Source organism: Erpetoichthys calabaricus, chromosome 7, assembly GCF_900747795.2.
Source record: "Erpetoichthys calabaricus chromosome 7, fErpCal1.3, whole genome shotgun sequence".
Taxonomy (NCBI): domain Eukaryota; kingdom Metazoa; phylum Chordata; class Cladistia; order Polypteriformes; family Polypteridae; genus Erpetoichthys; species Erpetoichthys calabaricus.
In genome coordinates this window covers 54,611,254-54,638,893 of record NC_041400.2, presented here as the reverse complement: position 1 = coordinate 54,638,893, position 27,640 = coordinate 54,611,254, and the positions used below count along the sequence as shown (strand labels likewise).

Sequence of the window (27,640 nt, the reverse complement as noted above, 5' to 3'; positions counted from 1 at the left end):
TTTTTACAGCACAGGCTTACACAGTTAGAAAGAAATAATTGTCTTGTGATGATTCTTCAAGCAGACTAATGTTTTTAAATAATTATCACAGGTGTCCTCAATCTAATAATCGCTCATTGAGACACAATCTATGTTGACAAGCTACATTCCAAATGAGATAATGTCCTTTTGACAAAACAAAACTAGGGCTTTTTGGTAATTCACACCAACTCTGAGGTCATAGTAAACAAATATAATGCTTTCAAAGGAAAGAATAATGGAGAAGGCTCAATGATGTTTTGAGGTTTCTTTGCTGCCTTTTCAAAATCTGTGCAGGGTATTCAGTAGTAATCTGCAATAAGGGCTAAATAAAGCATCCAAGAATGGAGAAGAAGAAAACATTGGACTAGTGGCCTGCAATGAGTCCTGATATGAATCTCATTTCTTTCTAACTATGGAAAGAGCTGAAAGTCACAACTGGGAGAAGTAGCTATTAAACCTAAGAGGCCTGAAGAAGAATGGGTCACACGACTAGTTAAAATGTTTAGAGATCTCATTCTGAGCTACTGAAAGCACTTTATGGCCATTATTGTCTCAAAAAGCTCTGCTACAAAGTATTAAGTTGGGGTACCAATAATTTTGTCCATGCCATTTTCAGTTGTTAAGTTATTTAAACTAATGTGTTTGGTCATAAATCCAAAGTAAATTTTCTGTTCTATTAAATGTGATATAAAGAATGGAGTTTTTTTGTTATTGTTTTGTAAATGGATACCAGTATTTTCAGTGATGTAAATTACTTGTGAGTAGTTTTGGGTGATAGCTGTAGGTAGGGGTGCTCTGATTAATCAGCAACCGATCTGAATTGGCTGTTTTTCACTAAGAAAACACTCGACTGGTGTAAAAGGCCGATCACCAGAATTGATATTTTTAGCCCCTGCCTTTTATTGTTTACAGTAATTTAGTTACAGTGCTCCTTTACGTGAGGTAATGTGGTAGTTGAGCCAGTGCACATCCTTTTTTATTTATTTTGCAGCAGACTTCCTGCAGTGTAAACAAAGAGCAGCAAGAGGAAGCTTGTTTTATCAGTTAATGAGAGATAATTGGTATGTTAGCCAATACGTACTAAACTGAAAAAAGTAATCAGAGAAGTCGTCCTGTGCATATAGATCAACAGCTTTGGACAGTGAGCTTTTTTAAAATTCAGAAACTTATGCTTTTAATTGGAAAATGAAAAGATAAAGAAAAAACTGAAATTGATGCTTACTAAACAATGGGCTTTTTAAAAAGCTTTTTATTGTGTTTTTTATTTGTTGTTGTGTGTCATAATACATAGGTTTTGGTAAACTACATAATTAAAATGATAATCCATGTTTTATAATTACACATCAAGAATTATGAATGTCTAGCTGATATGATATACTGAAGGAAAAAAACACACCTGTACAAATATAGTAAATGTATATTTTAACAGCAAAAGCTGTAGTACAATTAATGATTAAATATGATTAAAACCTCTGAGTGCATGTATATTTACATTTAAGCAGTGTTTCATTGATTGATTGTGTGAGAATATATACATATACAGTATATATATTTGTTGTTACAAAAATGGTGAAAACTACTTTTTTTAATTAAGCTCTGTTTCAAAAAAGTACATTATAGAAAAAAATTAAACAATAAGATAGCTTTTAATTATAAGCATTTTATATAAATATGTTTGTCCATATTTTATTAGTTAAAGTATGTATTTTAAGGAAATTTTATTTTAGTATTTTATTAAGGTTACTGAACAGTAACAAAATTTCATTTTGTTAATATAAAATGAACAGTTAACACCTGTGATCTATAGTTTAATTATAAAAATACATTTTAATATAGGACATAAGGCTTCTATGCATCTGGTTATGCATGAGCTTAGTTTTAAAAGTTTTTGAAAGGGATAAAGAAAAAAGAGGTAATGGAATCGGATGATCAAGTAACATGAAAACCGATGATTGTTATCAACTTTAAAAAACCTGATTGGAGCATCCCTGTAATAAAGAATTTCTGTCCATTAAGGAATATATTCAAGTTGTAGGAAACATAAAAAAAATTAATTTAATAAAATTAAGTTGAAAGGCTGACTGATAAAGGAATGTGGATTACACAAGGTCTGATGCAGAATTTTAGAAAATACTAATATACAGAGAGGCCACTGTATGTCCAATATATAATCAGGACTAAAGTAGAAGCTGAAGGCTGTCTTGTGAAGTCTCAATCAAATACAGACTGACACTTTGGCTGTTTGAAAACCCAAGTAACCTGTCAGCATGTCTTTGAGCTCATAAAAAAACACACAAATTAAGTACCTGGCACAATTAAACCTAAAGTATACAAAAAAGAAGTATTAACAAATAAAAATATATAAAAAAGTACTCACTAAGTATTGATGGTTAAAATTTGTTTGATGACTTTATTTTTCTACACTTATCTGCATCTGCATTATCATGGAAACATCCTAATGAACTTTTGGATTTCCCCCTTATCTTTTCTAGTTTGTGGTACGGAGACAAGTGCAGAATCCCTGTTAAATTGAGTCTCTTTCAATAGCAAACAGTAAGCAAGAAAACAAACAAGCGCACGATGGCACTAAAGTATAAGCTAAGCACTTAAGCAACTTTTATAAATGTAAGCTCAGAAGAGGTGAGACTAATGGGTTGTGATGGGGTATGGTCAGTTGGTCTCCTGGACCATCTTCTTCGAACTGTGGAGGAAAGAGACAAGACAGTTAGCGACAGCACCCCCTCTCGCCCCAGGATAGTACTGCATACCCGATCAGAACTAGCAAGGTGATCCTCAGATACACATGCATGATAAGTTCCAGATGCTATATTCAGTGCCCAGTGTATCTGAGAAGGTCATCACATTGGCAGGCAAAAAAATAGCAATAAATAAGGAATAGCAGATGCTTAATTATAATTGTACCTGTTAAAAGTGGAAATACTGTAAATCAGTGTGTATATAAAAGCTCACTGGTGCTATATACAAAGTAGCTCCAGTTTTGGTCTATGCCTCCACATTACATTTTATGTGTAGATCAACAAATATATGATTTGCAATTTGTAAAAAAATTAATCTGGCAGTAAAATTTAATTTTCATTCTTTTTCAGTGAACAGGTAATATATTTACTGTATTTAAAAATACTCACAAACTCTATACTACTGTTTTAATTTATACTAGTTGGTTAAGTTAATTTATGATATATAGGAATTCTATTTTATGTTTGATTGCAAGATTTGTAGGCCTTTTTTGACTGACAGTTTCAACCAAAATGATTCTCAAACACTGCAATCTGTGAAGTAACTTGAGTCAGTTTGTCGAGACTGAATCGGAAGCCTGGTAATTTACAGTCTAAGGCTGTAGTCAATAAGCCATTGTATCCACTTTGTTGACTGACTGAAAGCATTTAGAAAGTGTATCAACAAATAATAATAAAATAGTATTTGCCAGATAAAGATACTTGATTGTCCAGTGATATATTTGGCCTTCCGTGAAGTTTCTAACAGTAAGATTAAAATAATTATTATGATTGATACATAGGCTAGCACCTGTAAGTGCTAATGCATATATACTCTGTACATGTGAAAATAATGACCTTAAAACTTATAAAGTCATTTTGTGAGTCATACCAGCATGCAAGCCATTTTCATACATATATGCTAATATGTCACTATAAACTTGAACTTTGTCTATTAACTCCTCAGGCCTTCTCCAGTTTTCAGTGGGTCCTGTTCCAAACTTGGCTGAAGGATTCATTAAACCAGCCCTTCAAGCACCATCTATTACTGTGAAAGAAGAAGTTGGTGAAATTAGTCTTCTAGTTCTCCGTGCCCAGGGTCTTCTGGGAAGGGTGCTTGTTGGCTACAAAACTGTGCCTCTTACTGCAGTGAGCCCAAAAGACTATAGGGTGAGTATTCTCCTGTATATAATTATAATAAGTTGAATTACTAAATTATTTACCAAAGGATATTAAGTAGCTATGGAGCCCCTGAGGGGCTTTGTGTAATTTTGTGTAATTTGTTTTTTCTGGGGATTTTTCTGGTGTGCACCAAATACTTTTAAGTGCACTGTGACAGGTGTCTGGTCACACTTACAGGTAATCTAACTTAGTCACCATTAAAATATCTGACTACACCACCCAGTTTTATTAAGAGACTGGGAACTCTTGAAATTTACTGATAATAGCACACAGGTTTCTTTAAATTGGGCGGTGAGTAAACACACAATGAAAAACACAACAGTAATTTCAGAAAAAAGCAACAGTAAGTTCTATTACACAAGACAATATAAAGTACATTAAAAAGATAAATGAACATAACAGAACCTAAACTTAGCAGGAACGAATTTCCGTTTTTTAAAAGGAAAACACACAATCCACACTCTAATAGTCCGTTAAAAACAAGAATTGGAGGATAATAATAATAATACATTTTATTTATATAGCGCCTTTCCCATGCTCAAGGCACTTACAGAATATAATAAAGAACGGCAGAATATACAGTATATAGCATTGTACAAACCAGATAAATAAATAAAGAAGATTAAGACAGTAAATTGATGGTCTAGCACACACATACAGGTTACATGAGCATCTTGACAGAGAAGTAAACTGAGAGAAAGGTAATAAAGTCAAGTAGAGCTAAAAGCCTTCCTGAACAGATGAGTTTTGAGTTGTTTTTTAAAAGAATTCATGGAGTCAGCTGACCTGATTAATTTTGGTAGGTCATTCCAGAGTCTGGGCGCTATACAGCTGAAGGCCCTGTCACCCATAGAGTGTAAATTAGTGAGGGGCACAACAAGATTACCAGAATCAGAGGACCTTAGTGGGCGGGCAGGCATATAGTGATGGAGGAGGTCACTGATGTAGTTTGGCGCAAGGTTATTTAAAGCTTTGTAGGTTATTAGTAGGATTTTATATTCGATTCTGTAGGACACAGGGAGCCAGTGAAGACGGAGCAGGATGGGTGTGATGTGCTCGCTGCTGCTGGTTTGAGTAAGGACTCTTGCAGCTGAGTTTTGAATAAGCTGGAGCTGTGATATAAGATTAGAAGGGGCACCTGCCAGTAGGGAATTACAATAATCGATGCGGGATGTGATAAAAGCATGGACAAGTTTCTCAGCATTAGAGAAGGAGAGGAAGGAGCGAACACGGGATATGTTACGGAGGTGAAAGTAAGAAAGTTTCTTAATGTGATTTATGTGGGCGGAATAAGTGAGGGAGGAATCAAAAATGACACCAAGATTTTTTACAGTAGAGACAGGTCTGATGAGATCACTGCCAAGATTGACTGGGAAGGAGCTCATTTTATTAAGTTGCATTTTAGTCCCAATTTGCAGAAGTTCAGTTTTATTGCAATTTAATTTTAAAGAGTTCTGTTCCATCCAGGTTTTAATTTCACTAAGGCAGGTGGTGAGGTGAGAAAGCTCTGATGAAGTTCCACTTTTAACATTGAAGTAGAGCTGGGTATCATCTGCATAAAAATGATAACCCAATCCATAACTACGGATAATATGGCCAAGAGGAAGCATATAAATACAGAAAAGCAGAGGACCAAGGACAGAGCCCTGAGGGACTCCTTGTGTGACTGGCACGGAGTTGGATCTGCTGTTGCCAAGACTAACAAACTCTTGCCTATCAGTCAGATAGGACTTGAACCACTGGAGGGCAGTGCCAGAGATACCCAGCATGTTCTCCATTCTGGACAGTAGGATGTCATGTCTGACTGTGTCAAATGCTGCACTGAGGTCTAACAGAATTAATATGCTAGTTTGTCCAGAGTCTGCTGCCATAAGCAAATCATTGGTTACCCGTAGCAGAGCAGTTTCACAGCTGTGCCGCGCCCTGAAACCAGACTGAAAGGGTTCCATCAAATTATTAGAGGTTAGGTAATTGGTGAGTTGGGAAGCTACAACACGCTCAAGAACTTTTGACAGGAAAGGTAAGTGGGAAATAGGCCGGAAATTGTTAAGATTGTCAGCATCAAGTCCAGACTTTTTTAACATTGGGGTTACAGAAGCAATTTTAAAAGTGAGCGGCACGGAGCCAGTGTCAAGGGATGAGTTTATTATTGTTGTAACAGTCGGGATTATGGCATGAAGGCAGGATTTAAGTAGTGTGGTGGGGATGGGGTCCAGTACACAAGTAGTCAGCCTTATCTTACAAAGCAGGTTATTAACAAACGCAGAAGTGACTGGTGAGAACTTAGAGAAGGAGCTGGATGGAGTGGGAAAACAGGGAGAGATATAAACAGATGATATATTTATGTTAGTTGAATTATTTAGATCTTTAATTTTGTTACGGAAAAAGTGGAGGAATTCCTCACAGACTTCAGTAGAAGAGGTAGTTGGACCAGATGCGGGTTCGAGTAGTTTATTAACTACAGAGAACAAAACCCTTGGGTTATCGTGGCCACTTTCTAATATTCTGCCATAATGGGTGTTCTTGGCAGAAGTTAGTGCTTCTCTGTAAGCTCTTTGGTGGTCAGAGAAAGCCTGGATGTGCACAGTGAGGCCAGTGTTACGTGACATTCTCTCAAGGCGTCGGCCAGCTGCTTTCATAGATCGCAATTCTGAGTTATACCAAGGAGCTGAACGTTTAAAGGAAACCTCCTTATGTTTTAAAGGAGCTGTTTTATCTAATTCTGAGTGAAGGGCTGTGTTATAGTGGTCAACAAAACTATCTAGTGTTGGTGGAATAGGTGCAGACAGTAAAAGATCAGAAATGGATCCAGAAAGGATAGAGGGACAGATATTTTTAAGGTTTCTGTAAGAAATTTGTCGTTTACAGGTAAGAGGTGGGATAGGTAATGAGACAGTGAAAAATACTGCTTTATGGTCAGAGAGTCCCAAATCAGTGCTGTAAATGTTGGCAACAGATAGTCCAGAAGTGCAGATCAGGTCCAATATATGACCGACAGAATGGGTTGGAAAATCAACATGTTGTGTCAAGTCAAAACAGTCCAGTAAGGACAGGAATTCATTTCTCAGTTTAGCTGTGGGGGTGTCAATATGGATGTTGAAATCACCAAGAAGCATAATTCTCTGAGAGTAAGAGCTTATGTGGGTCAAAAGTTCAATCAGATCGGATAAGAAGGATGCATTGTATTTTGGGGGACGATAGAGAACAATGAGTGAGACAGGACCTGATTCCGTTATTAGTTTAGGAGCCAGGAACTCAAAAGACAATGGACAGTCAATTGGAATTCTTTTAATGTTTAAGTCTTCTCTGATAATTACTGCCAGCCCGCCTCCTTGTCTTGTGCTGCGAGGCTCTGAGTGGAAAGTGAAACCAATTGGAGTCGCCTCTGTGAGAGACGCAAATTCGTTTGGTTTTTGCCAAGTCTCCGTTAAACACAGAATATCAAGTTTGGTGTCAGTGATGAGTTCTGACAGCACCAATGCTTTGCCATTAAGAGACCTTGAGTTAAACAGTGCAACATTACATAATGAGGCTTCTTTCTGCACAGAGCCGCAATCAGGGTTTATTTCCACATAATGCAAATTTGGCACACCGACAATTCTATTTCCAGGGTCATGAGAAGGACGGCGTATTCCTGAGCAAATGCTGCCGGTGGTCTTTTCATTCGCAGCCCGGCGGTGGCGGCAACCTGACCCGCGATGTATATATTTCGGGCGCTACAAAATACCGGCGTCCTTTAGGATGTTGCAGTCAGACCATTTGCTCTGGACAAACTGTTTAATAAGAAGGAGTTTGTCATGAGAGTATTTTAGCATGATACTGGGCAATACTTATCTGAATAGCAGTGGAGAAGCAGCACAGCACAGCGGAACCGGTAGGACAGGCGGGTGTGGTAGAGTAGGTGAGCGGCGATAGCAAAGCTGCAGAAAGCATAGCAGGAGGAGGTAGCAGGAGTTGGAGGTTCCAATACACAGCCACAAACAGTAACGCTTGGTAATTTCAGGCGTGATCGCCCCGGAGCCAAAAGCCAGATTAGTATGAACATCAGATCAGTTCCCAGTCGTAGAGTACTGTAAGATGAAACAGGAGCAGATCAGCAAAGCGAATTTAATATAATCACGGAGACAGATCATCCCGAGGTCCTAGATTGCCAGGCACAAAGAAATGCTTGTAGGTTCTCGTCCCGTGATCCACAGACTCAGCTGTTCCCAGTCAAAGTAGAGTCCATAAAATCTGTAAATATAAGCCAAATCCATACAATTCGAGTCAGCTGTATCCACGAAATATACGTACAATCAAAGAAATAAAACAAACGTAAGAAAGTGTAGAATTAGGCGAATTTTGCGAAAAGTGTTGTTTACAGGGAGGAGCGGCAACAACATGCGTGCGCCAGCGTCCCCTCACCTGAGAGAGGATACAACCTTTAGTGGTGCAGAGTCCCACTTGCACACTGTGTTACCCCAACACTTAATTGTTCAACTGTCCACGGATGCACTCTGTTCACCGGACACTTGTTTCCCAACAGACGTTGTGTCAATTCTTTGAATCCCTGTCAGCGTCTCTTCGTCATTCCTTTTGTTTCCACTCTGGGCTCCTTGTGTTGCTGTGACCTAGGCACGCCTCATTTCTCATCTGCCAGCTTTGCTTGGTCCTTTCATGCGGCTTCCTTCTCTCACTGGACCCACAATTGGCGTCTCCTTGTGGAGCTGTCTCTTCCTCCCTGGAAGTAAGTGTTGCCGTCCTTGTGCCTCACGTCATGCCAGCCAGGTACCCTCATCTGCCTACGTGCCCCTGTGCTCTGTCCGAGTCTCTTGGCAGCGTTCTCAGTGGACCGTCCCTCCTCTGCCTTCTCCTGCCCAGGAGTTTAAATCTCCTTTAGTCCCTGCCGTTGTCAGTCCTGGACAATCAGTTTAATCAATGGCACATCTAAATTTCCTGGGCTTAACAATGAAAACACAAGTTAACAAAATGTATTGTTACCAACCATTAATGAGTACAGATCTGCGGATTAGAAACCAATATTGTCAATCATGTTAATTTCAGGTAAATACGGACATCCTCCAAGGAAGGAGCAGTTCTGTTATCACAACTTGGTATTGTTTGTAATCTCAACCAGCCAAAGTGACTTCTTTGTAATACGGCAAATACCTACATCCTGCAGATAGCCTTTTAACTTCTCACCCCCAGTCCCGATAATGGGTGCCTAATGGAACCACCCAGTGCACAAAAAAATGTCCCCCTCTAACAGCACACCAGATACTATCCGGTGCTCACTTGATAGTATCCGGTGCGCACCTGACGCTATCCGGTGCTCACTTGATAATATCCGGTGCGCACCTGATACTACTCCTTTTTTGACCGAATACACAGTATATGCATGGTTAAACTACTGTATACCAGTCCAGAAGCTTCAGTTTGTATTAACAACATTATTTCAGACTACTTCAAACTAGAAAATGATACTAGACAAGGATGCCCCATATCAAAACTGCTCTTTGCAATTGCCATTGAGCCATTGCCTGTTCACTTTCAAAATGCATCTGAGATAAAGGAGATTATCAGAGAAGTACTTGAACAGACAAAATCGCTATATGCAGATGATGTGGTACTCTGTTTGTGTGTATATCAGACACACAAACTTATGTACCAGTAGTCCTAGCAGCAATAGGAGAATTTCAAAAGATATCTGGACTCAAAATTAATTTGAGTGAAAGTGTGCTTTTTCCGGCGAACTCTCAACCAAACAATATTATATTGGACACCGTCCCATTTATCATCACAGATCACTTTAAATACCTAGGGGTAAACATCACAAGTAAATATAAAGCTCTTTTTCAACAAAATTTTGTTGTCTGCATGGAAAAATGTAAACAAGATGTGCATAAATGGTCTACCCTCCACCTCACTTTAGCAGAGAGAATCAACACTCTCAAGATGAGCGTCCTTCCCAAGCTTCTTTTTCTATTTCAGAGCATCCCCATATACATTAACAAATCATTTTTAAGAAATTAGATTCAATCATAACTTAATTTATATGTAATTCGAAACATCCACACCTCTTAAGGTCGACCCTACAACAACCTAAAGCAGAAGGTGGCATGGCACTACCTAACTTTCAATTTTATTACTGGGTGGGAAATATGCAAGCAATAAAAACCTTGACATTGACACAAATTGATGAACACACACAAGCTTGGTCCGCAATAAAGATAAAATCCTGCAGTACTCCTTGCTTTGTACCCCAGTACATTCAAGTTATTGTCAATATACTAACAACCCAATTATTCTTCATTCACTCAGAACATGGAACTAATTTAGGACATACAGTACTTCAAGATGTAGAAGCTTTTTTTTTGTTGAAACTCTGCACAATAACCACCTTTTCCCACCCTCTCAACCTTACACAGTTTTTAATGTTTGGAAAACGTACAAGAACAAATCATTTAGAGATTTGTATGTAGATAATGTCTTTGCATCCTACGAACAATTACACTTTAAATTTAACTTCCCCTGCGGTGGGTTGGCACCCTGCCCGGGATTGTTTCCTGCCTTGTGCCCTGTGTTGGCTGGGATTGGCTCCAGCAGGCCCCCGTGACCCTGTGTTCGGATTCAGCGGGTTGGAAAATGGATGGATGGATTTAACTTCCCATCAACACAATTTTTTCACTACTTTCAAATTAGAAATTTTCAGCCCAATTTTCCTCACCTCCCACCTATTTATATTCCATTTTGGGTCTTGAAGACCCAGACTGCATTTCTATAATATATAATATATAAAAACATTTAAAGTCCCTTCTTTTCAAAGATCATAGAGTACAGTGGGGAAAGGATCTGTTACTCAACATTTCAGAAAAGGAGTGGAGGCAGCCATGCAAAGAATTCACTCGAGCTCCATATGCGCAAAGCATACAATTGCTCAGCTTAAAATCTTTTTTCAAGCACTGTTTTGTTTAAAATTGTCCAAAATATTTCCATGGCAGGATCCATCTTGCGAATGTTGCAATCAACCTCCATCCTCAGTTGGCCACATGTTTTGGGCGTGCACCAAAATAAAATCATTCTTGTCCAAAATCTTTAAATGCCTATCATACAGCTTTGGTGTCACAATCTCTCCTATTCCATTAACAACTGTGTTTGGTGTACTTCCAGATGGGCTTAAAGTGGAGAAGGGCAAACAAACTGTAATTACCTTTACCTCACTACTTGCACATAGACTTATCTTGCTTAAATTCTAGCTCACCTGTTACAAGTCAGTGGGTAAATGATTTTTCTATACTATTTGAAATTGGAAAATATCACATTCTCACATAAAGTATGGCAAGATCTAATTAAAAAAATTTTAGAGTAAGCATTTATATTGGGGAAAGGGATATTTTTCCTTCTATGTTCTTTTTAAAGATTTGCTGTTGTTGTTGGTTCTCCTCTCTTTCTCTCGGGTGGGGTTTGAATTATGGTTCATTAAGTATGACTTGGTATGTTATTTTCTTCAAATAAAATCATTTAAAAATCAATAAAAAAGTAATGCTATTTTCCCTTGTGAGCTCTATAATACACTAGTTATAGTTACATAGTTTATTTAAAGGCTACATCTTAGATAAACAAAACACTCAAATTATTATGAGTCTTCTTTAATAAATTTTAAAAAACTCTAATTTGTAATCCCCATTACAGTTACAAAGCAGGAACTAAAGCTGTGTGCCAGTCCATCAGAGGGCACACACATGTGCATCTTTCTATATTCAAACAATTTAGTGTCACCGGTTAATTGCACTCAGTGCTGCCAGATTAGGTTGTAAACTCCTGTAATTTCTGGAGCCCACCCTGAACTGCATGCTAGTCTATCACAGGGGATACTAAAATGCACTCTCACTTATTAACTGCCCATTTTAGATGTTGATTTAGATGTTTAGAGAACATTTAATTGTGCTCAGTGCCACAAGGATAGAATGTGGTTGACTGCCAACTTTTAAAGGAAAAACAGGGTTCAGGAAGTAGGTTGTTTAATAAGTAAAATTATTTTGCCTTTGCAAACAGTTTAAAGTGCTTTAAGAAATAATATCTAACATTGCAGGAAACAGAAGGCACCTTGGAATTTCTACCTGGTGAATATTTTAAATATATACGTGTGAACATCACTGATAATTTTATTCCTGAGCTGGATAAGTCATTTAAAGTGCAACTTTATAACCCAAATGGTGGAGGTAAGCATGAGATCAGAATACTTTGTTTTTTTTGTTTTTTTTTAACATATTTGGGTCTGAATTAGCCTTTGAAAAATAAATATATTACACTATAATACAGGGTTAATTAAAGAAATAATAAAATGCATATACAGTATAGCAGGCAGTATAACACATTTGAAAAGACAAGGGGCCTCATCTATAAATGGTATGTACACACAAAAATGTTGCATATTCCTGTTTCCACGCTCACTTTGAGACGTATATAAACTAAAATTGTTATAAAGCCACGCACATTTTCATGGCAGCCTCAGACGATGCATACGCACGTTTCTGCTCAGTTTCACAAACAGGCAGCACCCAGCATCAAAGCAGTGCTACTGTTTATGCCATTTCCCTTCTTTTTCACATTAGCATCCATAATGCGGCCTTTGTCATATACACTGAAATTAATTGCATATCTTTTACAAATTAAATTCACTTGATTATAATCATTCTGTAATAATATAATGGTGCACGGAATGGCCAAACTATTTCAAATACCTTGGATGCTCTAGTGTTGTCAGAAGACATCACAAATGGGAGAATTAGAAGAGAGAGCGTGTATTTTACAGATGATGATGACTGGCTTCTAAGTCAATTTTGATTTCCAAGAGCTATCCTCTTGGAGCTATGTGCTGAACTGGCACCGACTTTACAAAGGCAGATTTTGAGAAATTGTGCTCTAACTGCTCCTTTGCAAGTTCTGTCCACTCTCGGGTTTCTAGCCACAGGAGCTTTAACAGGAACTCTAACATGAATTTTCACAATCATCACAGAGTTATATATACAGTTAGAGCTGTATAGGATGGAATTATCCACTAGTCATCAATCTGTCATGTAAAATTTTCTTACACAGTGGTTGAACTGGGAAACATCAAAGTGCAATTTGTAGCAACATCTGGTTTTCCAAATGTAATCGGAGTGGTCAACTGCACGTACATTGCTATTGAAATGGCTCTGGACAAGTTACATCAGCCAGGGATGAATCACCAAAAGAATGAACTGGCATTTCATCATCTATACCAGGAGAGCCTATAAAAATGGCAACTCCACACAGTCACAGGTGATTTTTTCCAACTACTGCAGCAAAAGGCAAGTAGTCCTTTTAAGGATAGCGAGTCACCTTAAAGAGCCATGTAAAGAGCAGAGAATTGATCCCTTCAAGCACTCTGCACTATAAAGGCACTTTCAGAGAATTAATTTAATTATGTAAATAGAAAGTATTTCCACTCTATTAATGTGCTGGTCTATAGTCCACAGAAAGTGTGCTGCATTGTGCAAGCATGTAACATGCTGCATAATGTGGCATACAATCGTGGCTTCCCCGTACCTGAAGAGATGCGATATGATGAATTTGACCCTGACCTACCAATTATTTAGCCAAATTGGACAGTGTTACAACTTTGTTTGACTGTAATTAGCTGAATGTAAAAACAGGTAATCAGATGCAGCATTTATTTTTTGAACAATTAATTAAATTTGTCGTCAGTATCACATAGTGCAGCCCTTATATTTCTTAGTTCATTGGGCACATCTCCTGCAGCATCCTCTATTGCATGTTATGATTTCAGAACAGCGTCCGTCAGCACACAGCCAGATGGTCGCCCAGCGGTTTCCGAGGCAGAGGTGTGTGAGCAGCCAGCGCCCAAAGATGTGCTGAGCATATCAGCACCATCACCGTGTGAATTTTTGTCCTCAGCATGGGGGTCAGCTTTTATAAAATTGTCTGAAACAGAATAAACAGATGGTGGGCTGGGACTTGCCTTTTCACGTCAACTTTGATATCTGCCCACTATCTTTTTTATTTTTATTTCACTGTGCAACTTTCTGAACTTGAACTTGCAAGTGTCTTCACCATGATGCATTACTCCATCAGTTTCCTTTTGTTGCTTATACCACTTCTTAAGCCAAAAAAAGTACTTTTTTCCTTGCCTCCAATTCGCATTCACTGAAATTCTTTCTTCCCTGTGCTTTTTTGCCATTGTCTTTTAACAACACACTGAACGGAAGGGGCTATTTATATTGATTTGCATATTCAAATGTAAAATTCTGGGAGGAGTCTGGGTGGGGCTGTAGGCAAGTGTGTTTAATTTCACATTCATTGGGATTTATAAAGGAGAAGTGCGTACAGTTTCATACATCTGGATTTTTTTGTCCATACGCACATTTCAATTTTTTTCCATTCACCATGTTTTACAGTAGTTTGAATTCTATGCATGCCATTCTACGTGAGGCCCAAGATCAAGATAAAAGGTTGTAAAACTAAAAGCGCATATTATTTAATTATACTGTTGTCCAATGCTCAGTAAGTATTTCAAAGGTTTAGCTAATAAAAGTAAAATTTTAAATAATTTTATTTATGTAATAAATTATTGCTATTATGGCTTGGACCTTGTCAAGGACTGTTTCCTGCAATGTAGGCAGTATTAGGCAGGTTTTAGAATTGCATAATTTGGTATTATTACTATCAATTTCTTTAAAATAACTTTTTCAGTTTTTTCTTCTTTTCCTGTCTTATGATAAAATAAATAGGACACCAATAATTCTGCATTGCTAATAAATCACAGTAAGCTCTTTTTATAGCTTTTTATGTTTCTGTCACATTTCTCAATTTCTTAATTGTTTGTAATACATTGGGTCTGTTATGGTGAATTCTTGCTAAATTGTCTTGCCGTTCAATATTGTACTTTGAATTCTATTCTGACTGTGGTTCTTTGTGTCTCCATTCTCTCCTATTTATTGTCGCTACTGTTTATGTTGTTTTCAATGTATGTTTTTCGTGTTCCTGAAGTTGATGAATTCTTTAGGAGTGAGGGCAGTGGCAGTGGAGGTGGAGGTGGAGAAACAGACTTCTTCCTCCCAGCTCTCCATCAGCGTGGTAAGAACCCTGTCAGCTTCTTAGCACGTCACTATATTAATTTCATCTTTTCACAATTTTGTACTGCACTGTTCTGAGATATTAAATTCCAAATTCTAATTTCTCAGTCAAATTATCTAAAGCTGATTTGTTATTCAGGATTTTATGAAGTTTTGAAATTGTCTGCAGTTGAAAAAAAGAGCAACAAGGTTTACAAATTAACTTAATAGTGTACAATAAGTGTGAAAAATCAGACATTTCTTTGACTTTTGAAAAAAAATAATAACATATAGTCTTCACTTCTCATTGTGGTTTATTTGCAATCAAAGGTGAATTCATACAGTGTTGGATGGAAAATTAACTACACACAAATTAATTTATTTAATTAATGTTAATAGGAAAATAAGTATGTTCTGACAGTGTACCTTCAAATGGCTAACACTGTGCTTTGTTTATATTCTATAATTAGTTTGATCATTGTTTGGTTATTTCACAAGAAACACTGGCCCTATATAAGCAATGATGAGCCTCACAGTACTCATTTTTCTGTGGTTGTGTTCCCCAGTGTATTCAATATTCAGTCAATGTATAATCAATTTGGATTTATATATTCACATTTCACTTCATAAATATCAAGACTGAATATATCCATTGTAATCAGAATTGAATACAGTATATATATCTTAATGTAACTTTATATAGTAATAAATTACTGAAATGCAAGTGGCCCATCTGTCATCTTCACTACCTTTCTGGTAGCTATCAATTTCTCTGCTGTCATTAGTCGAGAACACTACACAACAAAGTTTTTGCTTCTTGAACACTGTTGGTCCTTTCTTATAGATTTTTGGGTGCTGATCACGAATATCACGTCAAAATTTACCCATCACATACTATTTCAGTTTTGTCATGATTTTTTCTTATATTTGTATCCAAACATTTTCGCTCCCGTAAGTGACTTATCAACAACGGTTTGTGCAGTCTGGGCATGTCCAGGCATAGAATCAGGCCAGGTTGGAAGCTGTTCTGTGGAAGATGACATCCTGGGCAGGTCTGAATGAGCTTGACACTGTCTCAGCCTGCTATAAAGGTGGCTTGCATATACTGATCCTGCTCATTTGGTTAATATAGATAGTTAGTGTGTATGTATAGTATAGGTACAGTAAAGTATAGTATCTGTCGTAATATAACAGTAAGTAAGCTTGATGCTATAGACGTTTTGGTGTTGGGCAATATGTCTCATCAATTTCGTAACAGCCACGATACATTCTGCTATATCTGTGATGAATATACACTTGTGCCTCAGAGACATTGGATGACTGCTCTTGTGAAGAAAGATTATCATCTGTATTTTGGCTGCAAAATTGGTGATCAAGACAAGGAAAGGGCGCCTCACATTTGCTGTGCGACAGGTGCTGTCAGTCTGAGAGCCTGGCTCAGAGGCACTCGAAAGACAATGCCTTTTGCTGTTCCGATGATATGGCGAGAACAGAAAGACCATGTGACGGACTGTTACTTCTGTTTGACCAATGTGTCTGGTTTCTCTGCCAAAAAGAAGAAGTCAAATGAATATCCTAATCTACCTTCAGTGATGAGACCCATGCCACATGACGACAGTCTTCCAATTCCGAAACTACCAGAGGATTGGACCTTAGTTGAACCAGATGAAGAAACTGCAATTAAGGGTAATGACAGTGACATTGACCCGGATTTTGAACCGTGCTCATCAGGCGATCCACTTCTGATAACACAGTCCAAATTGAACGATTTGGTCAGAGATTTGGGTCTGTCAAAAGCAAAAGAGCTGCTGGGTTCGAGACTGCAGGAATGGTGTTTGCTGTCACCAGGTACGAAAATTTCTGTGTTTTGAGGCCGACATCATGATATAACCACATTTTTTGCACAAGTCGACAGTCTCTGTTTCTGTTGTGACACTGAAGGATTGTTCTCAGCCTTGGGTTGTAATCACAACCCGGAAGAATGGCGTCTCTTCATTGATTCATCAATGTTAAGCCTGAAAACTGTTCTGCTACACAATGGCAATGTATATTCTTCAGTACCTGTTGGCAATGCAGCACACATGAAAGAAACGTATGAAAATATGGAACTGTTGCTGAAGCACGTCCAGTATAAAAGGGACAACTGGAATATCTGTGGAGCTCTTAAAGTCGTTGCTCTGTTACTAGGATTGCAGCTCGGCTATACAAAGTACTGTTGTTTCATCTGTGAATGGGACAGCCGTGCCAAAGAGTTGCACTATTCTCGACAGAACTGGCCACTCCGTAAAAAGTTAGTTCCAGGACCGAAAAATGTGGCACATGAATCGCTTGTCGACCCGGCAAAGATATTTTTGCCTCCTCTTCACATAAAACTGGGACTCATGAAGAATTTCGTGAAAGCACTGAACAAAGAAGGCGAAGGTTTCCGTTATTTAAGACAAATGTTCCCAAGAATAACTGACGCCAAGATCAAAGAGGGCATTTTTGTTGGCCCCAGATCAGACATGTTATGAGTGACAAGCGGTTTGAAGATCTGTTAGTTGGGCCAGAAAAAACTGCCTGGAAAGCCTTCAAAGACGTTGTTGACAATTTTCTGGGCAATTACAGAGCCCCACACTACATTCAGCTCGTAGACAAACTTCTCAAAGCATACAAGACAATGAAGTGCAACATGTCATTCAAGATTCATTTCCTCCACTCACACTTGGACTTCTTCCCCGGAAATCTCGGTGCTGTCAGTGACGAACACGGTGAAAGTTTTCACCAGGACATTGCTACGATGGAGAAACGACACTAGGGCAACTGGAATCCATCAATGCTTGCTGTCTACTGTTAGATACTGCAACGTGATGCACCAGACATTGAATACAAAAGAAAATCAGGAGCAAAACAGTTTTAATTCTGTTGAATTTAATAGCTTATGCGAAACATAAACGCAACTAAATATGTCATTGTCAGTAAACATATAAATGTCAGTTTCTCAGAGTTCCTAAGTGATGCAGTAAAACCAAAACTATATTTGTGCATACCCAGTAGGTACCTGTCACAATCAGCAAAAACATTTCAGGAAGCAAGTCTTTTCAAAAAAATTGTTGTGCAGTGGAATTTGTTCTGTTTGTGTATGATTGGTTTCTATAATTGTGGTAACTCTGTGCTGGGAGGGAACCATAAATGCTACTTCTTTGTATTTCTTGGTTTACTAGTGTTTCACAAATAGATGTTTAATCCCACATTAATAAACTGACTGGCTTGCTTAAAAACTGAATCATTGATATAGCATGTAGACTGGCAAAAATATTTTGTGGTGTTCTCTCTAATGAACCCTATTTAAGATGAAACTTTAGAAACTCCATAAACTCTGTTTGTTATGTTAAATTAACTGTAATGTAAGTGCAAAATGTCATGAACATGCACTCAGCTGTTTTGGAGTAATGCATGTTTTTTATGGTGTTGGCCCTTCCATTATGACTACCCAATGAATTAAAATCCCTGATGCTAAACTATGTCTGTCACGTCCTTCCTTCTGTGGATTCCTATCCCCCCTTAGGTCACTATAATGTGCTGACTGTGGTGATCACCTTGCCCTCTTAATCAAGAGTTCTTTGCAAAAGTATATGTGAGATTTTTTTCTTAGGCATCCATTGACATTTTACTTTCATTTCAAGGCTATAAGGGAGTTGAATCATGAGACAGACTGTTAATCCATCACAAGGTTCAAAATCTCAGCAAAATATTCACACATACTATAATGATTTAGGTGAAAACAACAAAAATGTTAGAAAACATCCAAAAATTATTCCAAAGTCAACTGAGCCTGGAAGTGAACTTGAAGACAGCAACCACTGTTGCACTGTACCACCCATACAAATGTGAACTTTTCCAACAATAGTGGATATTTATTCAAATATTTCTTTCAGCCAGCCTTGGACCAGCTTCTCATATTCTGGTGACCATTGAGGCATCAGATGATGCTCATGGAATCTTTCAGTTCAGCATGGATTCTCTTAATGTGAATGGCACAGAGCCTGAGGATGGATACAGCACTGTTGTTCTACAGGTGTGTTACTATTTTATTGATTTTAACCAATTAGAATATTATACACACTCCATTTCAGTAAACCAAACACAGGTTTGTAGCTACAGCATCAAATGATCATATACAGTACATAAACATGAGAGTATTAAAAGAATATAATAATAAATAGTGGTAAAAAGAGTATAGTTAAAAGGCTTGCAGCAGCTGAGCCTGCTCCATGATTGCTGGTTGATTATTGTAAATAAATTAAAAACAAAAAAGTAAATGCAAAAGTGGAAAGATGTTACATTGACGCATTTGTCTTCATCCATCCATGCATCCAAATCAAATTACAGTCAACCTAACAGAATGTCTTTGAACTGTGGGAGGAAACCAGAGTTCATTGTATTGCTGCACTGTATAACTTATAATTTAACTCCAAATAGGACAAATCACAGCATATAAATTATTCATCATATATCACAAATGCTCTCATGGTTATATTTAAATAGAAAGAAGAATCTTATTTTTCCAATGTCAGAAATACAAAATGTGTTCAGTTTTGCAAGTTTATAAAAATTGTAATTACTATGAAGCATAGCTCAGAATGCTGCATTTATTTTTATTGTGTTGAAAACTGAAAATATTTAAACGTGTTTTAGAATTTATTTAAGTAGATATGACAACTTTATCACTGTCACATCACAAAAATCATCATAAGTCAAATAAATGAATGCTCAAAAGTTTAAACATCAGTTTTCTACACACATTAAAAGGATTATAAGTAGTCTCAGTTAAAAACGTTGTGATTAAGACTTTTTTTTTCTTTTGGACAGGTCAGACGTATTGCTGGTGCATTATCTAGGACCACCATTTTTTGGGAAGCTGATACAGATGCTTCAGATCTTGTTACTAAAGTGGGCAATGTCACTTTTGATATTGGTCAGACTGAAGGTAGCATAGTCATCCAGATCTCATCAGATGAAGTGCCTGAGCTGGACAAGACTTTTGTTATCAGTCTTATCAATGTCTCCAGTGGACGCTTAGGAATGCTGACAAAAAGTAACCTTACAGTTCTTGCCAGTGATGATCCATATGGGCTTTTTATTTTTTCAAATAACAGCAAATCTATCCGTGTGCAAGAAGGAAATAAGACTACTGTATTAGTCATACAAAGGCTTAAAGGGCTTATGGGATCAGTAAAAGTTGGTTATGAAACAGTAAAGGACAATGAGTTCTCAGCTATAATTCCTTTTTCAACATCCAGGGCTAAAGCAGGAAGTGATTTTCTTCCATTATCAGGTTTTGTGACATTTGTAGCCAATCAAAGTGAAGCTAACATTACGCTCAATATACTGGATGATACGGAACCCGAACGGGCTGAGTCTGTTTTCATTCAACTGACTAACATTTCTCTTATACAAGGAGTTCAACAGAGACCAAGTAAGTATTTTTCATTTGTTGATAACAGCATGTCAGTATTTTGAAATAATAGTGATTGTTTAAAACCAAAATGTAAGTTGAATTGTACACTAATTCTTGATCTTATCCTATCAACAACTGCACTCTAAAAATGATTAAGAGGTTTCTTAGAGATATCTAGCAACATATCTAGCAAAAGTTAACAATACTGTCATGTTTGATTTACAACATTTTGTAAAGGACAATAAACTTCTAGCAAAATTTACTGTAATAAGGATGCTGCCCTTATGATGATGAATGATACAAATGGATCTCCATGTTTAAAAAATATTTTTCCTCAGTACATTTTTCCTTCAACACTCTTCAATCAGGCATGTTTTCCTTTCACTATTTATATTGTGAATAAAATGTATGTTTATGTGGTATTTTACTCACTATGAACTTAATGTGAATTTCCCCTTGGGATTAATAAAGTATCTATCTATCTATCTATCTATCTATCTATCTATCTATCTATCTATCTATCTATCTATCTATCTATCTATCTATCTATCTATCTATCTATCTATCTATCTATCTATCTATCTAATAGCATCAACTTACTCTTAATGTAAATTGGTGATTGATAAACTCAAAAGATAATGAATAATGAACCATTGTTTAAATCACCACTGTTTTATGGTCACAGTTTTGTCAATTTGTGTAAAAAATTTAACTAAATTTGCTATAGTTAACCATAAAAATAAATTTGTGTTAAATTTCAAGAAATATAAACTATAAAGTCGCATACAACCTTGAAAAGACTCATACAGGTTATGAAAATATATGAGTAATACATTTTAGAGTTATAGCTTTAGTTCAGCAGAATGCAGGTGTTGCTGCTTTGTACTTCTGTCTGCTTTTGTAGATAGGAATATGCTAACTTGCATGATGCCAATCTACATATCTTTAGCTTAACAAAAATTTACAACTGGTATCAACTGTGGAATGCAATAGCCCCTTAACTGCTTAATTTATATTCCATATTTTAAATAAAACAATAGTACATACTTTTTTTGCAAAGGCAATAGCAATATTACAGCATTATACTGGAAATGTGAAATACACATATAATGGATTGTATAGAGTAGAATGTTAAAATTTAATACAGGACACATAGAAAGCTGCAACCAGATTTGACCAGGGTCAGGTGTTTTATGAAAAAAAAATATTTCAGATATCAGAATTATAAAAATTTGAATTTAAAATATAATTAATGTAGACCTCTTATTTGTATAATTGTTTATTACTTTTTTATGAGTTTTGTAAAACATTCTGTGGCATTTTCTGTTATCCTTTGTTATTATATGTTTAAGCAGTATGTTCAATCCAGCCATTGGAATTCATTTTATTTACCGTAATTTTCTTTTAAAAGCAAAATAACAGCAATGAGCAACAAGAACTGTCTCTGGTTCCAACCCAGTTATTACAGATTGGTCTCTTAAAAATTGTCCTTGGTGAAATTCCATCTGTGTCAGGCTCCAAGACTGGACTGCCCTCACTCTCTACATTATTCTTTAATGCCACTCATGGAGTAGTGCTATCTCCAGCTACCTGGAGAACAGAGAAGAACTTGCTTTGAGGCTTCTCCACTTTTCTATCTCAGGCATTTTCAAGTTTAGTTGTAGCCCCCCCAATCCATTGTGACTGCAGATTTCAGTCCAAACCAATTTCTACTTTTAACTGGACTGACCATCAATTAAGGTGTTATTTCCTAGTTTTGTGATTTATTTAATTTAATTATCATATCAAATTATAAACTGGTTATGATAGATGATTATGGGACAAAGTAAGCATTGATGTGTGTTAGACAGGGATGAATGTATTCTTTTTATCTTGCTCTTTTAACATTTTTGTCTTTGTTAATTTTCAGGTTGTTTAAGCCATTGTATATAACACTCAGGTAGCTTTAGTATTCTATGTTATTTGCACTTCTATCTGTTCTCCTGATCATTTGTTATGTACTGCCAGAACAGTCTAGGTAATGAGTGTTAAACGATGAACCAGGAGATGAAATATTAAGTGCAAAAAAACAGTACTGTTACCAGAACCTAAACTCTAAAAACCTAATTCATAGTCAAAAGGAGGATGGTTATAATTCCTATACCACACACCTAAACCACATTTTATTTTTTTTTTATTAACAAACTCAGATGCAGTTAGGGATGTAGCTCTGGCCTGTAAAGCACTGGTTATCTCAAAGAGCATGACATTGGGAAAGCACTCCTACAGCTAATCAGTAACATATTGTAGCAATAGGACCACAGGACGGTGACACCCACAGCAAAATAAAATGGCATAGCAGTAAAATGAAAATGTAAAACTAATAATTGATGCAAAATTCTAGAGACCAAATATAACTATATCAAAGTAATCTGATATTCCAAACCCCCAAAAATGCCAAAGAACCTCCCAGAAAATATTTGTTTTAAGCATTAAAAAAATCATAACTTCAACTACATTTTAATAAATGTTTATTATTAAGGTAAAATAAGAAAGCAAATACCACAGGAAAAATATGAATTAAAAAAAATTAGTTTGTTATAAATGTAAATCTCATTCTACTGTAATTTTCTGAATTAAATAAGAGAAGGAAAAATATCACCTAATTAAACAAGAGGTTAATTAAAGATGCATCATAAATCACTCAATGTGAAATAAGTTGGGACAAAAACCTGCAGTTGTGAGAGACTTCAAAACTGAACGTAAATAATCACTGCCCTGTCTTTAGGTTAGTCTAAAAATCATGCAAATCCTTAAGAATACACTCTGCAGTATGAAAGTGTGAACAAAGTGGCAATACATTCTTTCATCTGGGAATACCAAATCATAGTCATTTTGGAGCCAATTCATTATAAAAGTTATTGTCTTCATTAAGAAAACTCAAGAAAAACACTACAGTTAAAAGAGGCAGAAAAATGAATATGTAATAGATACTGGGCATGTCCAGATACAGACCATGATAATGGAAGCGCCATTAATTTAAATATTAATTTGTCAAATTTGAACCTTTTGCTAGTGTTTCACTGTTTTTTTTTTTGTTTTTTTTTTTAATCTAATTGACAAAATACTTAATGAGAGAATACAATGAGATGTACACTTTCATTGATCACATCCCTAGTTTAATGTAAGTAATATTACTTTCATTATAAAACAATTTTCTTTTTCAATTTCTGTTATGTTTATAGTTGTATTTTCTCCATGTTTGGGGCTGAAAAATGACACAATCAGTGAGGTGATCATTGAAGCCAGTGACGATGCATTTGGAATTCTCAGATTATCATCTTCTACAATAAGTGTGTCAGAGAACTACGTTGGGCCTATTGTCAACGTGACCCGCACTGGAGGAATCTTTGCAGATGTCTCAGTGAAGTTTCGAGCTTTTCCAATGACAGCACGGATTGGTAAGAATTACTGATTGCTATAACTTTGCTTTTAATTTTCATTTAGCAGTTTCACTATAAACTACAAAGAAGTTTTTTGTACAATGCCCTTGGTCTTTACATTGAACTGAAGTATCATCTGTATATATATATATATATATATATATATATATATGTGTGTGTGTGTGTATAAAATGCAATGTCTATCTGTTTGTCCGCTTTTCACGAGAAAACTACTTAACGGGTTTAGATTGGGCTTTTTTGTATTGTTTGCTTGAACATTTTGGTTGATTTTGTAACTTCTGTCATATCATAGTTTGCTTGTGGTACCGATTTATTTGCACAAATCTAAGAGAGAGGCAGTGGGACAAAGAGAGGAGAGGGAAGGGTGGAGGAGTCTTCTTCACGCGCCAGCCTCCATTTGAATTGTTCTACCTCTCGCCACGTGTTGAAGTGTATCTTGCCTCCTCTTAGTTAGCAATACCTGTTTGTTCAACAGACATTATCATCTAGAGATTGTTAAGGAGTAACATTTCATGTTTTTGAGCGAGAGATTAAAGCTACGTGTGTTTTAAAGGATAGCTGCTGATTGCCAAAGATATTATGGCCACGTACTTTTCTCCCCACATGGGGGACGCTATCCCGTCTGAGCTGAACATGATCAGATACAGTGCCAACTGTAAGATTGGAGTGTACCTACCTTCCACTTGGCCAGAATTACATTTTTTTAAATTTGTTTAATAATTTTTAGTTTGTCCTGTTTCACTACTTTGTGGGGGGGAGCCACGGGGGACAGCTATCTTAAAATACAAATAAGCTGTAAATTTACTTGATTATCCATTCATCCACTCTCTTGACCATTCACAAAATACCTTACAGCATAAGATAGGAAAGCCCTAGAAATACACACAGACCATTGCAGAGCATACTCTGACCAACACTGGGCCTGTTTTGATTTAAATGGCCTAAAATGCACTTTTCTGGGATGACAGATGAAATATGAGAACCCAGGAATAAAATTCATGTAAAAAATTCTAAACATGTACCATCTCCACCCATATAGTGAACAAGATAAGGAATCACACTGTGGAGCTTTGAGATAGCAACACTAACTACCATGTCATCTTTACTTATGTTTTCACTAAATATTACATTTACACTAAACACCTACTTCATTAAAAATAGTCATCTCCAGGTGGCATTGCATGAAGTACTTAAATAAGATCTGGGATAGCAAGTTAGAGTTAATAATTACCTAAAGAAATAGGCTGATATTCACAAAATGACTATACACCTATTTATGATGGCTTAGTGCATTTAATAACTGTGCCATAATAAAGAAATAAGCTCATATTCTTAAATTAATTACACAGTGTGGACGCTGGCCCGGACACAGACAAGCGGACACCAATGGTTCATCAATCAACACACATTTAATAATATTCCGCTATTTACAGTGCACACAACCCCAAAATTCTCCCAAAGTTCAGGCCCCACAATGCCTCTCTCTTCTCTCCTCCTTTCCTCTCCTCCAAGCTCCGTCCTCTTCCTCCCGACTCAAGCCATCGAATGAAGGGAGGCGGCCCCTTTTATACACACCCGGACGTGCTCCAGGTGCCTCCCCGATTAACTTCTGCCGGCACTCTCCAGTGTGGCGGAAGTACCGGCTGCACACCCAGAAGCACTCCAGGTGTCTCTGGTCTTTTTCCCCCCAGCACTTCCGGGTGTGGCAGAAGTGCTGCGGGCCAGGGCTCCTAAGGCATTGGGGTGCCCCCTGGCGTTGACCACGGGCCCCTATAGGGTTGAGTTTCTAAGCTCTGTTCCCGTGGTCCCCAAAGCCACCAGGGCGGTCGCCCCCTCGTGGTCTGGAGGAGGCGTAATCCCTTCTCCGGTCCTTCCGGGCATCCCGCTGGGTGCCACCCCCAGCCGCTTCCCACAACATCTAAATTAAGCATAAATAATAATCAATCAATCCACCAATCTTTTTCCTGTTTAGGCATAAGTGATGATACTAAACTTCTATGCACAGAGAGCAACTTGGAAACAATAATCTCATTTAAGATTCTGAGATTCCACACACGAGTTACTTTTCTGAGAATGAAAATCACATTTAAATTGAGAGCCATACGTGAATGCGGAAAGCATTGGTTTCAATTTGTCGTTTTATGTTCTATGCTGCAGAAAAGATGTCTGACTTGTGTCAGATATGTCAACTAGTGCAGCTGGTAGTGTACAGTATACCGATTTGCACATATTTCTTGGTACAAAGTAGCTGATTGGTGTCATTGCCCATGGCCATTAAGCTATTTCAAAATCTAATTTTCTTTCTAACACCTTGAAATTAGATTGACAGATAAACAAATGAAAAAGTATAACATAAAATGTTTGAAAATATACTTTACTAAATGTCAAAGTTGCTATGTGACCTGCATACTGTAACTTCTATGTCACTTCAGCTGAAGTAAACACACTTGAGTTCGATGTCTTTATATGAGAAATATGACATTCGCTTTAGCTCAGTTCAGTTTAATTCATCCCTATAAAACATGTTTCCATTTATAGGACAAGTGTGCTAAGCACTATTGAAATAAGACACATGTTATAAAAAAACAGCAACAATATGTAATTTAGTACATATATAAAAAAATCATATACATAATGTAATGAGAACACACAACAACGATAAAGAGTTGGGGACACCACCTGGTGACCCTTTGTAACTGCAGTAAAATAAAAAGTTTCAATAAAAACTGAAAGAACGTCTTTTCAGACACAAGTCCACAACAGAACTGAATTAAAGATGACCGTGTTCTGGTTTTATGAGTTCCGGGCAGGAAGGGGTGGGTCAAGGAGGATGAACAACGAAAGTGATGTCAGCAGTGGAATGGCAGTTAATCTTCTATTCTGCAGAGGGAGGAAGAGAAAAGGCATTAGACAACAGTGTCCAGCCAGGGTTTGGTGAGAAATGACCATCACCAGAGCCCTTAACCTGTCTCCTATCTGCAAGTGCATCACAATACACATGCGTAAGTTTGGTGGTACATTTCCCGTGTTCTTTGGTTTTCCTCCCACATTCTGTATAAAATATGTGCACGTTAGATTAACTAGTAATCTTAAATTGGCTTCTTGTGAATGTATGTATCAATGAGCCCTACAATAGACTGGCACACACCCCTGGCTTATTTTCTTTTTAATTCCCAGTGTTGTGAGAGTGTATGCTCTGGCATCGTATGAGTCTGAATTGGATTAAATGGGCCTGACAATATATGTAGTTGGTATAATGGAAACTGCAAGCATGTGTCCATGGTTCTGTCATTTCAATTAATTACTCTAGTCAACAAAAAAATTGTGCCAAAGGTGAAAACACATAGTATTTTGTGTGCTGAATCCAAATGTGTTTTTAGATTTACTCTATCAGGTAAGGTTTCTGGGTGATGAGCAGCTTTGAAAATATGGAATATTTACATGCTTATTAAAATGACAAATGTATAATTTAAAATATAGCTGCTTTTAATTTTCTGCTGTAGATCGCTTTAGGAAGGTCTCTCTTAAGAGTCCAGCAGTAGCGTATTTAGACTCCACTTTCCTTGATAATGCTTTTCCATATTAAAATGTCCTAATGAAATTGCTTGCTAAGTTCATCAGTCTAATATTTTCAAGGACAAAGTCCAAGTGAGAATCCAAAAAAGTAAACCTTCAATGACATGTTACACCCTATTGTTTGAAGGTCTCTCACTATTTCAAGATGTTTTTCAGCCTTATGAT

General features: G+C 37.0%; 1 protein-coding gene across 1 annotated transcript in view; it reads left to right on the top strand.

The window, feature by feature from the left end:
* adgrv1 (adhesion G protein-coupled receptor V1) overlaps positions 1 to 27,640 on the top strand; it is a 697,787-nt gene that overhangs the window by 192,059 nt on the left and 478,088 nt on the right. The window contains exons 24-29 of the mRNA XM_051930189.1: positions 3,724 to 3,926; positions 12,010 to 12,139; positions 14,952 to 15,038; positions 18,934 to 19,073; positions 19,868 to 20,474; positions 23,681 to 23,896. Coding sequence (XP_051786149.1) covers positions 3,724 to 3,926; positions 12,010 to 12,139; positions 14,952 to 15,038; positions 18,934 to 19,073; positions 19,868 to 20,474; positions 23,681 to 23,896 — 1,383 coding nt within the window. The remainder of the gene's footprint in view (positions 1 to 3,723; positions 3,927 to 12,009; positions 12,140 to 14,951; positions 15,039 to 18,933; positions 19,074 to 19,867; positions 20,475 to 23,680; positions 23,897 to 27,640) is intronic.